The following is a 13,956-nucleotide window of genomic DNA, read 5'->3' on the forward strand; positions in this document are numbered from 1 at the left end:
CAGTATTCGGACTTGCACCTAGTTCCTTCTCCTTTTAGCCTCACACCTCACACTTTTTTCCTTCTGGATCTGGTGTCCCCACATTTGGAGTCTGTTCAGTTCACATTCTCCAGAAAACAAACTTCCAGTGTCCTAGGAGAAGGTGAGAGGGAGGAGGAGTTGCTTGGCTATTGCAGGAAGGAGAGAAGCTTGGGGAGGGGACATCTTATTTACTTTTAATGAGTCTCTGTTTACAGCCCTGTGCCTCGTCCCAGACTTCCGTCATCATTCGTATCTCCTGCTGTTCTCTCCATAGGCCCTTAAATTGCAGGTTTCTCTACTCTGCTAGGACAAGCTTCCCAAAATACACTGCCATCTCTCATCTACCATCATCTACCATCATCTCCTCTCCAGTTTTATGTCTTCTTATGGGGAAATTTATACATTTTTTGTCTTTTTTTACTGTCATTTTATGGGGGTTTCAGACAGAAACCCCCATACTTAACCAGAAGCCCCTAACTTATTTTTCAGTACAATTCTAAATAGCAAGTCTTTACACAGAACTTTTATGAATTTAAGTTTTTTTCCAGTTTTATTGAGAAAGAATTACCATACATCGCTGTATAAGTTTAGGGTGAACAGTATGATTGTTTGATTTACGTACATTGTGAAATTATTACCACATAGGTTTAATTAACATCCAACATCTCATATAAATACAATTAAAAAAAGAAAAAAAATTCTCTGTCGTAAGAATTCCTAGGATCTACTCTGTCAGTAGCTCTCCTACACTTCACACAGCAGTGTTAGCTGCAGTCATCATGCTGTACATCACATCCCTGGGACTTATTTATCTTATACCTGGAAGTTTGTACCTTTTGACAACCTTCCTCTAACCGAATTTACTTTTAATTTTTAAATTTAGTCTCATGGAATCCTAATTCTGGGACAACAATTTATTGGAAGCTCTCTCTAGATCAGCCTGGGTTCTTTTTTCCTGTGGATTTGAGGATGTTTGATATAATAAAAGAGTTTGTTCCTGATTTTCATCATTCTTGTTATTCTAGTGTGTTCCCTGCCATCTGAGGGATCAGAGGCTGAGGCAAAGATTAAGTGTTAATATTTTATGTGCAGATACCATCCCAGGGCAGCCAGACTGAGGTGGCGAAAGACGGGGAGCAACGCAGGATTATGCATTATGTACTTGCCGCTGCTTCAGGCTAGGGGCTCGTACTCAGACATTCGGGATGTCTCCGTATAGGGTTACATGAAAAAACTGGGTCTTGGGACAGTCTTTTGGAGGCAGGGAAAGGGAATTTATCTTCTGACTCCCTCCTAGCCACAGAGAATTAGGCCCCTGCACTTCTGCCTTGCATCATGCAGCCTCCTCGGCAGTCACTTGAGAAGCCAGATCCTACAGCTTGTGGCACAGGGCTTCATCCAAGTCTAGGCACGGGAAGAGGAGCTGAAACTCTCAAGGACCTACTAAGGCTGGGAGAGGCTGAGGACATGGGCTTCAGGACTGGGACATGGCCATGCTGATGGTCTGAATGGATGAGCTCATCATAGGAACCAGACCATTCTGAATTCTTCCCTAGGAATTTTCCAAAGTGGAACTAGGAAAGAGAGGCCCCTCTGCTCTCTAAATATCAAACTATGAGATGCATGAGCCTGGGGCTTACCACGACTTCCACCCAGGGGTGGCCAGTCTCAGGAGGAAGACAACATGCAGGGACAAGAAGCCACATTCTGATGGTGTTTCAAATCCTGACTCCGGAAGTGTAGTTCCGTGAGATGTTACAGTCTCTTCTGGAGTTTCAGTTAGTTTGACAGCTGGGCTTTTGTCACTTGTAGACAGAGATTCCTGATTAATGGTTATGACCAGGAAGAATATTAACAAAGACTTTTTTTAACCTTATATCCAACAACAACTTAAAATTAATTAAAAAAAACACAAAACTTAAAAGTAAAAATGTTTCTCTACTTCAGATATCTTCCTACTTAGTGTGCTATGGGCAAACCTGCTACAATTAAGCCTACGTTAGCACTTCAGTCCAGTACATAATTGGAGAGATCAGGGTGGGCTAAGTTAGTTCATATATTAAATCCTTGCCAGGACCCAAGCAGCCTTGGACCGTGAACCCAGAAAAATCCACTTGAAGATCTGTCCAGAAGGCAATAACTGACCGATGGACACCCTTCAGGGTGCACTTGGAGAGGGTTTGATTCGGGGGCCTGACAAGCCCAGCAGATTCCGAGTAGCAAGTCCGTGTTAATAACTTGAACGAGTTCTAGCTTTGCTCAATTATCACGTGCAGAAAGCCTACAGCTTGCAGGCGCCGCTTGTCAGCTGGGGCTGCTGGTGTCTGAGAACTAATCATTAAGCCTGCCACAGAGCAGAGAAGCCACCTCCCAGCAGCCCTGTGGCCTCCAGCATGGCGTATATTTTCCTATTTCACTTGGATTTGCTCCTAATGATTGAACTATAGATTATTAATGCTGTGAGCCTCCGGGAGCCCAGCGTGACTGTGCTGGGCTCTATTCTGCCCTCAGAGCCTTCGGCACGGATCGTGGCCGCACAGACAGTGCTCAGGCAGCTGTCAGAGCCGCTGGGGCCAAGAGAGTACCGCGGGATCCAAATGGTGGTTCCTATTAGCAGCTGCGGGGGGGTCGTTGGTGGCATTTGGTGCTCTCTTCTCCCCAAATTACCAGCTCGAGTGAATAATAAGTCACAAAACATAGTTCAGAGTTTGCTAGGTGGGTGACAAAAAGTGTCTTTAGAGAGGAGAAAGTGGCTGAGGCCATGCTGGGGCTATGCCATCTGTCACTCTGCAAAGTTATCCTGAGTGGGTGCTGGGAACAACTGCAGAGCATACACAAAGCCGGGTTCGGGGATGTGCAGGGCCTGTGGCAGTGCGACCCTCCTGGAGAAGAAGTGTAGCACAGCGACAATTTGTGGAACAGTTCCTCCAGGATAGGCTCTGAGCCGAACATTTCCTGTATATCATCTTGTTTAGTCCTCACAGCAATGCCAGGAAGCAGTTATAAGCCCCCTTTTACAGATAAGAATAACGAAGCTTTGAGCAATGAAGTGACCTGCCTAAGACCACACCGGGTCTTAGGGGAGGTCTGAAAGACCGCCGGGTGTGTTTTCTGAGGGATGCACTCTCCTTTCCACACGTTATCACCATCGAGTGAGAACCAGGAGAGACCCTTTATGCCCTGACAAGGAAGTGAGGCTGGTATAATGTCAGAAGCAGGGGTTGAACTAGGAATAGCTGATATGGAGGTTATTCCCAAGTTGGCTAAATGGGAGTACCCAGGGAGTACCACACGCCTTGGACAGCACAGCCAGCAGCTGTTGGAAGCGGCAAAAATACCCTTGGTCTTGCTGCATGGCAGCCTAGTGAATTGAGGGACAAAGCAACATCAAACTTGGGGTACAAATCTGTCTTAGCTCAGGCTGTCATAACAACAGATTGGGTGACTTAAACAACAGAAATTTATTTCTCACAGTTCTAGAGGCTGGAAGTCTAAGATAAGGGTTCCATAATGGTCAGTTTTTGGTGAGGACTCTTCCTGGCCTGTAGATGGCTACCTTCTCATTATATCCTTACATGAAATCTCTCTTCCTCTTCTTAAAGGGCTACAGCCCTACCATATTAGTGTCCCAACTTTATGACCTCATTTAACCTTAATTAACTCCTGAAGACCATATCTCTAGATAGTTACATTGGGAATTAGGGCTTCAAAATATGAATTCTGGGGGACAAAATTCAGTCCATAGCACTGAGGTCATAGTGAGGTTAAGAGATAGGAGAAAGTAAACCAACAGAGAAATAAAACAGGGCAATGGGATGGAGAACGACTCAGAGATGTTAATTAGGAGTGTGTAGGGTGGTTTATGTAATATGGGGGATGTTATGCCATTTATTAGTCTAGAGATGTTCTATAATATATAATAAATGTGTTCTAATTTTTTTTTTTAATTTCAGTCCTTTATAGATGTTGTTCCACCGATTTTCACTTGCATTGTTTCTGAGAAATCTGTTGTCATTCTTTTCTTTATTCCTCCAAAAACAATCTATTTTCTCTTGTTGCTGTTTAGATTTTCTTTTTATCACTGGTTTTGAGCAGTTTATGATATACCTTAGTATATAACTTTATTCATATAGTTCCTACATGAGATTCATTGAGCTTCTCAGGTTTATAGTTTATATCAAATTTGGAAAACATTTGGTCATTATTTCTTTAGCCCATTTCAAGTTTTCCCATAGCTCACTGATACTCTGCTCATTGTTTTAAATTTTTTTTTCTTACTGTGTCTCATTTTGGCAATTTCAATTGTTATGTCTTCAAGTTCACTAATCTTTTCTTCAGTAATGTCTAATCTTCCATTGATCCCATCAGTGTATTTTTCCATCTCAGACATTGTAGTTTTCATCTCTAGAAGTTCGATTTGAGTCTTTTATATACCTTTTACATTTCTATTTTACTTTTTGATCATGTGAAATACAGTTATAATAACTTTTAACATACTTGTTTATTAATTTTAATATCTGTGTCAGTTCCGATTTGGTTTCAATCAACTGACTTCTCCTATTATGGGTCATATTTTCCTATTTCTTTGCATGCTTGGTTATTTTTCTTGCTACTTATTTTCCCACTACCCCACAAATTTGATGTTCTCCAGGCTGGCTGATGGGAACACAACCTGTTCTCAGCCTTGTGTGAGCACCAGGCACTGTAACCTCTAATCCTTTTAAGTGGTTCTCTCCCACCCTTGGGCAGTTTCTTCACCTGCATGTGTTGGTCAGTACTTGATTGAATTCTCAAGTGGAACCTCTTGAAGATCTCCAAGGTTCTCTGTGAGCCCTCTCTTCTCTAGTACTCTGTTTTGAGAACTCTAGCTGCCCTGTCCTCCCCAGACTAGCAGCTCCACTGTTTAACTTCAGAGAGTCTGCAGGGCTCTGCCTGGGTTCCACTCCCTTTACTGTGGCCTGGAAATTCTCTCAAGGCAAAAAGCTAGATCAGTTTCAGGGTTCACTTTATTTGTTTCTAGACTCTTAGAGATCACTGTCTTTTATTGCTTTATATCCAATATCATTTTCAAAATTGTTTTTACATTTTGTACAGATTTTGAGTTGTTTCAGATGAGAGGGTAAATTTACTTTCAAAAGAATTTGAAAAAAATTGAATGTCACCTCAGCTCCTAGGATTTTGGATAAGAATTTGTTGACCCATAATAATAGATGTAAATCAAAATTTCAAGTGGTCTTCTTGATACTTTTGTATTATTTTTTGTTAACTTCTAATCAAGTTTCATAGTTATAGGGGAAATTGCAGACTAGTTTAGCCAGCTGCATCCCAGACCCTTTGTAGCATGACTTACCCAAAATACCACAGGTAGGAAAGTGGAAGACTACATTTTCCATACTCACATACAGTGTGGGTTCTACATGAGACCAAACTTCTTCCAAAGAGACACCCTCATACAAGACTTGGAAGATGGACGTGAACACCATGAAGTAGAGATTCTGCTTCCACTACTTTTCCTGCTTTTGCTGGCAAGCCTGGTCATGGTAATGTTTGGTGTCAGCTGCAGCAGAATCACACAGGTGGCAAAGAGGCAGGACTTAGGGTACCCATTTTGCTAGTTTGGATTGTGGCAGAGAAGGTGTGGTTGTAGAGGCAGTTGTTTAGGCAGTTTTCCAACTCCTCAAAGTCCTCATTGTGGCAGAGGTCAGCCAGGTCTGCAGAATTGTTTTCTAGATTTTCTCTAGAAGGTGGACTAAAGCCTGTCCCTTCAGCTCATTCAAGAAATTTTAAAAAACCACTCATAAACTATTATTTTAGTTTTATGATAATAACCTTCAACCCACATATTGCCAGATGAGAAGGAGTAAGAAAATCTATAAAGGATTTTAACTCCTGCAGCAAAAGTTTGAAAAGAAAAGTGATATTAAATAGTTGCTCAGAAGACAGAAGTCAGTTCTGAATATTCCAGTCAGATCTCCTGAATCCCAAATCAAGACCTGGGATCTGACAACGGGATAGGATGTTAGTAATCAAGATTGTTGTGCGTAACTGGGGGGAAGTGGCAGGCTGTTGGGGGTTTGGCCAGCTGAGCTATACACAAGGCTAAATGGACAGGGAAGGACATACATGGTGACATAAAATATTTATTTCAGCCAGCAAAACCGAGTGTCCCTTGCCTCACCTATAGTGTGACAAAAGGCCCCAGAGAGCTTGCCTGCTCCACCCCTTGTCCCACGCCACCCTCCCTCCCTATCTGTTATTTTTGGCACGTGATCTGAGGAGAATGTTCTTTCTTTCTGGTTGACCCCACAAAAGAGAGCATAGAAGGAACTCACTTCCTCCTTCTACTTACTGGGCCTTCAGAGCACCCATGTGTTAGCTACTACATCTGCATGTCAGGGACTCAACCAAATGGGGCTGGTGATTAGCAGTTTAGGAAATGACGATTTATAGATGCCATGCCCAACCCTACTCTCTACAAATTCCACAAATGTGACTGGTCTACAGCAGCACTGTCTAACAGAACTTTCTGCAGTGATGGAAATATTCTTTTCTGTGCTGTTCAATGTGGCCAGTGTGACTGAACTTTTATTTTATTTAATCTTAGTTCAAATTTAAATACTCACATCTGGCAATTGGCTATCATATTGGACAATGCAGGTCTAAGATGTTTGTAACTCTTAATGCATGAAACGATTTTCCAAAGCAATTTTTAAAACTGTGTTATTAGACTCTAGACATGCTTTGTAACTCGAATAGCTCATAATTTCAAATTTTAAATGATATTCAGAAGAACCTACTTGGTCGCTTTTGGTGTCCAGTGGTTTGAAATGAAATCATCTTTAAGTGTTGCTTATATAGAAATGTTTGATCCACTCCTTTACTATAATGTGCCCTGGGAGATACACTATCGACTTGAGTCTTCATACATTACTGACTCTGAATAAAGCACCTGATTTCACACTTACTTAATTCTTGATAATAACCTCTCCCTAAGTAATTTTTTCCTCAGAGCATGACCCTGAAAGAAGCACATGAAATTGATAGCTACCTCTAAAGAGACAATTTTTAAAATAAGATAGAGTAAGCACATGCATTAACACAATTTTAAAACACTTCTCACTTGAATTTTTTAAGGGAGCACTGTATTTTACTAAATTTACACTAATCTGGGAGGGAGAAGGAATATTGCTAAAAGCCTGGAAGTTTCTGCCTCTCCATTAAAGGTTAATATAAACTTGTAGTGAACATAAACACTTGAGTTAAAATAATTACAAAACCTTGCACTTGTATAGTAAATTATATCTTTTAAATACTTTCACACCATTGTCTACTTTTATCTTGCTTTGTGGGTAGATTTATCATAGATTATATCTCCACTTTATGGATGAGGAAATGGATAATCAATGAGGTTAAATGGCTTGCCAAAGTTCACAAAGCTACTAAGCAACTAGGCAGGAATTAACCCCCCTGACTAAACTTAATGTCTTTTCCACTCTAAGAAAAGAGAAGTAACAATTTGCCTTTACACACTGTTGGAGTTTCAACCCACATTCTCTTAGAATATATACCAAGAGTGCACAGGAACAAGCATGACAGTGACCAGAGTGGCAGCTGTGGAAATGGGATGGGGGGCGAAGCTCTAGATAACTTGCAGATAGCATTGTTTTTTATAAAGCTTGGTGAAAAGTTTGCATTTTTTAAATAATATTGTAGATATGATCCAACAGTCTTACACTTTACATGACTTGTCCCTGTGCAGTTCAGCAGTTCACACTCCAGCACAGTCTTCTGGGATTCAAGGCCATCCCTGCAATGACACCATCTCCCCCAGGTATTAATATGTGATTTAAGCAAACACATTTCCTTTCAGATAATGGATTCACTGGTTTTCTCCTATCATAGGGAGACTCGTCAAGTTCCTTTGTTTTAGAGGGTAATAATGCTCACTGGGAAGGGGAGACTATAAAGGACCACAGGGGCTCACATCGAACAAGGTGAGCAGAAAAACACTGAAGAAGAGTAATCTGTCAATGACCCTGAGTGCCCAGCCCCACCTCCCACTTCAGGTGGACATTAATGGGTACCGCATTTCATTGTTTGGTCTTTACGCTCTCATTAATAAAAGCCTTTAACATTAAGAAAAAATCTTGGCCATGAGATGGGATATTCGTTTTTCCTTCATTCACTTACGGGCGCTATTTTCAAGGCAAAGATTCTAACTAATATCAATAAGATTGAAGAGCTTGAAATAAGAATTTATACCTTCCTGATACCTCAAAACCATAAAAAAATCTCAATCCACGTTTTTCTGATAAATGCTAAGATGATATGCCAAACTATATTTTCATGACAAATGAGGCAAATTATTGGAACATATTGGATAATGATATTAAAAAAAAAAGCTTCATACTTTATGTAGATGTCCATGTGTTCATTATGTTAAACATTCATTCCTGACTATGTGAATGGGTACATTTGTGTTTCTTTCACATTATAATCTTTGGCATAAATATCTGAAGGGATATGTGCTGGCTATAATTTCAGGATGGTTCAAAACAATCTCATCTTCCATTCCAGGAAAGGTTAATTCCACGCAAATGTCTTGGTGGGAAGAAGGAGGTGACATATACCAGAAAAAAAGAGAAAAAACCCTAGCCTTTTAATCAGAGCAGTATTATAACAAAAAATATGTCAAATGGAATTGGCCCCGACATTGGTCTATACTTCCAGATCTAAGGTTGACCATTCAGTAATGAGAGATGTTCAAAAATGTGGGTTCAGTCTCACAGGCTATGTGATCATATGGAAACAGCACTAGGCAAGAAGCCGCCTGTTGGAGCCAGGAGGATGATTGGTGAGGAGCCCCTAGATAGAGTGTGCAAGCACGCCCAATTGAAATCACCTTTTACCAGGGCAGAGAAATAGACTATAATTAAATGACTGGGAGGCAAAATGAAGAGAACAAATTTTGATTTTAGCAAATCATTTGAAGAAAGATTCCTTAAAAGGCTATCAAACAGAACTGGCATTATCTGAAATGAAACAGATGAGCAGGAACACCTTAATGAGTCTAAAGAAAGGCAGGTGGGTGGAATAGTAAATGGCCAAAGGGAAATCTGCATCTTGGGAGAATACATATCCAACAACTTTTAAGAATGTAAAAAAAATTTGACAAGTTGGAGTGGGCAGACATATTTGAAAAAACTTTTGATAAGTCTATAAAAATGGGTGCCTAGAATTTAGTGTGTGATTTTCTACTGGAAACAGCACCAGGCCACTGACTACAGAGGAACAGAAAACATTTAAGCCATGATTAAATGACTCCAATTGGAGTCTAATAAATGAATTAGGAGACAGTGTGGGCTGGCAGCATACTGCTTTGCAGCTCCGAAGACATAGATAGCACAAGGCAGCTTTCCTAAGGGAGTAACTTCTGGAGCTTCATAGTTCAAAAGGTAATGGCAGCCTTTTAAAAGGCCTGCTCAAATCCCATTTCGAATATTGTGCACAGCAGCACTTACCCACTAAAAATAGGCCATTTGAGTGTTTGAAGAAGTGTGGGAGAGGATGGCAGTGCTCGCAGGAGGGCCGTATGAGGGCAGTCTTTGAGAGCTGATGTTAAGATGTGAAAAGAGGTGATTTAATCAAGGTTTATGAGTATCTGATGGGCTCACACAAAGAAGCTAGGGCAAGACCTATTCACAATGTGAGGATAAAGGATGCTACAGACTGTTAATTAAGGCTAAGGGTGGGGTGGGGGAGGAATTCAGTAGGCAAGACCTTTCTTTGCAGGGCCATCAATAAGTGAGGTAAATGAAGATGAGGTAAAGGTAAGAAAGCAGAGAAGGCACAGGACATGCCTTGTTAAAGCCCTCTGACAGGGATTTCTCAGGAAATTGCCTCTACCTCCCCTCTCCTCTCCATCCACAGTTCCCATTTTCCAACTTCACGGCTGTCTACTGAAGCTCCTTCTGTCCTCAGTGTCCTGATGGGGAGCAGTATCAGCAGGGTGAGAGGTGCTGCTTGTTCTAAATATCATCAAAGGACTTAGCAGGTGGGGATATTGCAAGGTTTGTGAGAGGTGTGTGTATGTGTGCATGCAATATACTGTGGGACACAAGTGCTCTTAAGGGGAAGATTGGGGAAAAAAGTTTTAGTACCATATCTTCAAATGTTTGTTGGCTCAAAAAATGAACAAATAATAAAAATAGGCTCCATTCTTTTTCCGAAGTGGTAAGCAAATCAATTGATCATTTCTCTCCTCACACTTAGGCATGCATACTCATGTACACATACACAGAGTCACCAGTAGTGAATTTGTTTTCTTATTGCCAATGGTTTGCACTAGCACTTTGAGATGAAAACAAAGAATACAATATAGATGGAATCCATGCCAGCCTGGGCCCCAGACCCTCAGCTGCACTGTTGTTCTGTGACAGCTGTCTGCCTGTATGTCATGGTGGCTGACTGCTTGGCTGCCACCATGTATCTCCAAATGGCTCCAAGCAAGCCCCTCTGTAGGCAGCAGGAACTGCTACTCATGATGTCTTGACTCCCACAGCATCTGTCCCTGAAGCTGCCACAGTGTTCCCTGGTACCACCACTGCCTGCTCTGTTCTGGCCCTTGAGGGGGTGAGATTAGATTGGAGGAAGTGGAGAGAAAGGATCCAGAGGTTTCCTTTGAAGTTGGATTAGAACTTGGTCTTGAGATCATGCTTGCAGATGGCAGGGTGGCTGCTTAGCAGTCAGCCCTCCCAGTATGGAGGAAGTTGTCCCCAGATGCAGTAGATGGAAAATTGCCCAAATTCAAACAAGAGATGTTGCTGGTGTTGCTGAGGTCATGGAAACAATCCGTAATCATATCGTGGCCAAAGTCAGCTAAACCATTCACCCTGCCTGTTTGGAAAGAGCCTTGCCAGTCTGTCTGATGACAGACAGGACAGGCAGTACTGGGCCAAGAATTAGCACTGGGACCTGGCAGCATTTCGTGGCACTTGAAAAGAATGTGGCTGTCGCTGCATGTGCATGTTAACACACATGTGGGAGTGACTAACAGGCATGTCGGTACCTTCAGTATCTCACTTAAAAGTGATCAGTGGCCCCTCTGATGATCAGCTACCATTTTCCTGACTCCCTTACTTCATTCTTATAGATATCAATTGGCACGCCCTAATATCCAGTGTCATCCTGTTTGCTGTCCTAAATATTCACTCTTAGCAAATCAAATTACCTTTGAAAATTATTGCCATCATTAGTTAACAGTTGCACCCTGACTAGTGGTCCCAAGCTCACAAAGTCTGTCTGTTTCAATATCATCTTCTTGGGGGGGAAAAAAAACCCAGCTAGGGCTTTTGAATTTGGTCAAATGTGAAAATATTATTTTTTCAGAAAAGACTCTTAACATATTCCTCCCCACCAGGTAAAAATTTTCTTTAACAAATGACTTATTCTCCTCTAACTCAAATACTTTGGGTAAGGTTGAGAGAGAACAACCATAAATAAAATCCAATGCACAAACTGAGGAACAAATGAATTTATTTTCTAAATGTATTTTTCTTTACTTCAGATAAATATTGCAGTCAAGTCCACAAAGATTTGAGAGAAAGCTACGATTAAGGAATTTGATACTTTATCAAAATATAGTTTATAATTAAAAGCATTAGAAAAATATTCTCATATATAAAACATTTCAAAAATTAAGTACTCTTTCTGGAAAAACAATTAAAATCCATGAATAATAAAAATGCTTAGCAAGCCAACGATAAAAAGAAACTTTAACCTAATAAAGGACGTCTACAAAAATATGTATGGCAAATGTCACACACTTAATATTGAACACATTTCCTTTAAGATTAAGAATGAAGCAAGGGTGCCATCCCTCAGTACTTCTCTTTTACCTTTCACTGCAAATCTTAGCCAAGGCAGTGAGACAAGAAAAAGAAATAAAGTTACAAAGATTGGAAAAGAAGAAACAAAACTTTCATTATTTGCAGATGGTATAATTTTTCTATATGGAAAATTGAAAAGAATCTGCAGGTGAATTATTTGGATGAATGAGTGTTTAGAAAATCAGCAGACTATAATACCACACAAAAAGTTAGAGTATTTTTATACGGCAACAATCAATAACAATATTTATAACAGCAATAAAAATATTAAGCTCTTTGGATCATATTAAACAAAAATTATGCAAGCCATTTATGGAGAAAATTATAAATCTTTATTGAAAGATGTTAAAGAGACCTGAATAAATCAAGAGCTATACTATGCTATGATGTTGGACTTAATATCAAAGATGTCAGTTCTTATCTAATTGATCTAAGATTTGATACATTTCCTATCAGACCAATGGGGCTTTTTTCATAGAGCTTGATGAATTTATATAAAACTACTGTAAGAGAAAAGGGACAAAAATATCCAAGACACCCCAAAGAAGACAAACAAATTACATTAAAATTAAGAATATCTTCTAATTGACACCATAAAATAAGTGAAAAGACAACCCCCCAAAAACACGGACAAAGGTCATAAACAGGCATTTCACGGAAACTACCACAAATGGCCCATGAACAAATGAAAAGGCACTAAACTGTATCATTTATCAGGAAAGAGAAAATTAAAACTATAGGAAGATACCTTTTTGAACCACTAGAATGACCAAATTTTAAAGTCTAACAGCACCAAGGAAGTACTCTCATGCCCCGCTAGAGAAAGTTTAATAGATACAACTACTTTGGGGAGCATTTCATCATCACCTAGTACACTCGAAAAAATTCTTGCAAATGAGGTCCGTCCACAGTGTTAGTAATGGCACCAAACTGGAAACCATTTAAATATCGATCAACAGGAAAATAGATGGATGAACTATGACACAGTTATGTCAGGGAATACTATACAGCAGGGAAAACAAATGAACTATAGCTACATACATCCCCATAACGGGCCTTACAAACACAACGCTAAACCGTGTAGACATTCCCTAGTCAGCCACAGAATCGATCCAAAGGCGGCAAAACAAATTAATATATTATTTAGGAAATCATATATACATGCCACATCTTCAAAACAAGGGTTAGCCTGCAGCTTTTTTGGTAAATAAAGTTTTATTGGGACACGACCCATTTGTTTGTATATCGCCTACAGCTATTTTCACACTACAATGGCAGAGTTGAGTCCTTGTGACAGAAGTTGTATGACCTGCAAAGTGAAAAATATTTACAATCTGGCCCTTTCCTTTCTAAGTAGCTTTCTATTCTAAAATTCTAGCCTTCCTCGAGTTATAGGATAAAAGAATGTTTTAGAGTTTGACAGACCAAGATCCAGATCACCCAGTCAAACCAACCTGCAGTGTGGAATTCTCTTAAAAATACCTTAGACAAATGGTCACCCTTCCCTGCTTGAGCACAAGCCATGTGAAAGAAGACTGGGGTCGCAAACAGCCTGTCCAGGGTCCTGAAGTTCCCACCAGGACCAGGTACTTCCATACCCTGCTCCCAAAACTACCTTTTAAACTTCTGACCACTGCTCTTAGCAGCCCTGTGTCAAAGAGACTTGAAAATCATTTCCTCTGGGCCCATCTGTGTTGTGGAGGCCGTGCATGGACGCATCCGGGATCCAGGCCTGTGGGTGGCCATGGGAGCCATGTGTGGATATACCCAGAGTCCATGCACTTCCTCATGTGCCTCTCCACTTTCTAGACAATGCTAGTGGTCAGATATTCTTTACTAAGAATGAAATCTTTGCCACTCTAGTTTCTCCCATGGATTCCCGTTTTGCTATCTGGTGCATCACAAAACATACCCTTCATTCACAAGACACTACATATTGCATTTCCCCTTAGTAAAATGCCCTGTCCAACTTACCTGTAGAGATCTGTGATCAGCTGGTCCTCGTACCGAGCACACAGGTTGTTGAGGACTTGCTCATGCTGGCCAA

The 13,956-nt window shown here is 40.6% G+C and overlaps 1 protein-coding gene across 1 annotated transcript in view; it reads right to left on the minus strand.

The window, feature by feature from the left end:
• Nucleotides 1-13,956, minus strand: part of CFAP61 (cilia and flagella associated protein 61) — a 271,044-nt gene that overhangs the window by 33,903 nt on the left and 223,185 nt on the right. Inside the window, exon 27 of the mRNA XM_015597027.2 lies at nucleotides 13,884-13,956. This exon is cut by the window's right edge and continues 31 nt beyond it. Coding sequence (XP_015452513.1) covers nucleotides 13,884-13,956 — 73 coding nt within the window. The remainder of the gene's footprint in view (nucleotides 1-13,883) is intronic.

The sequence above is a fragment of the Pteropus alecto genome, unplaced genomic scaffold (assembly GCF_000325575.1).
Source record: "Pteropus alecto unplaced genomic scaffold, ASM32557v1 scaffold45, whole genome shotgun sequence".
NCBI classification, from domain to species: Eukaryota; Metazoa; Chordata; class Mammalia; order Chiroptera; family Pteropodidae; genus Pteropus; species Pteropus alecto.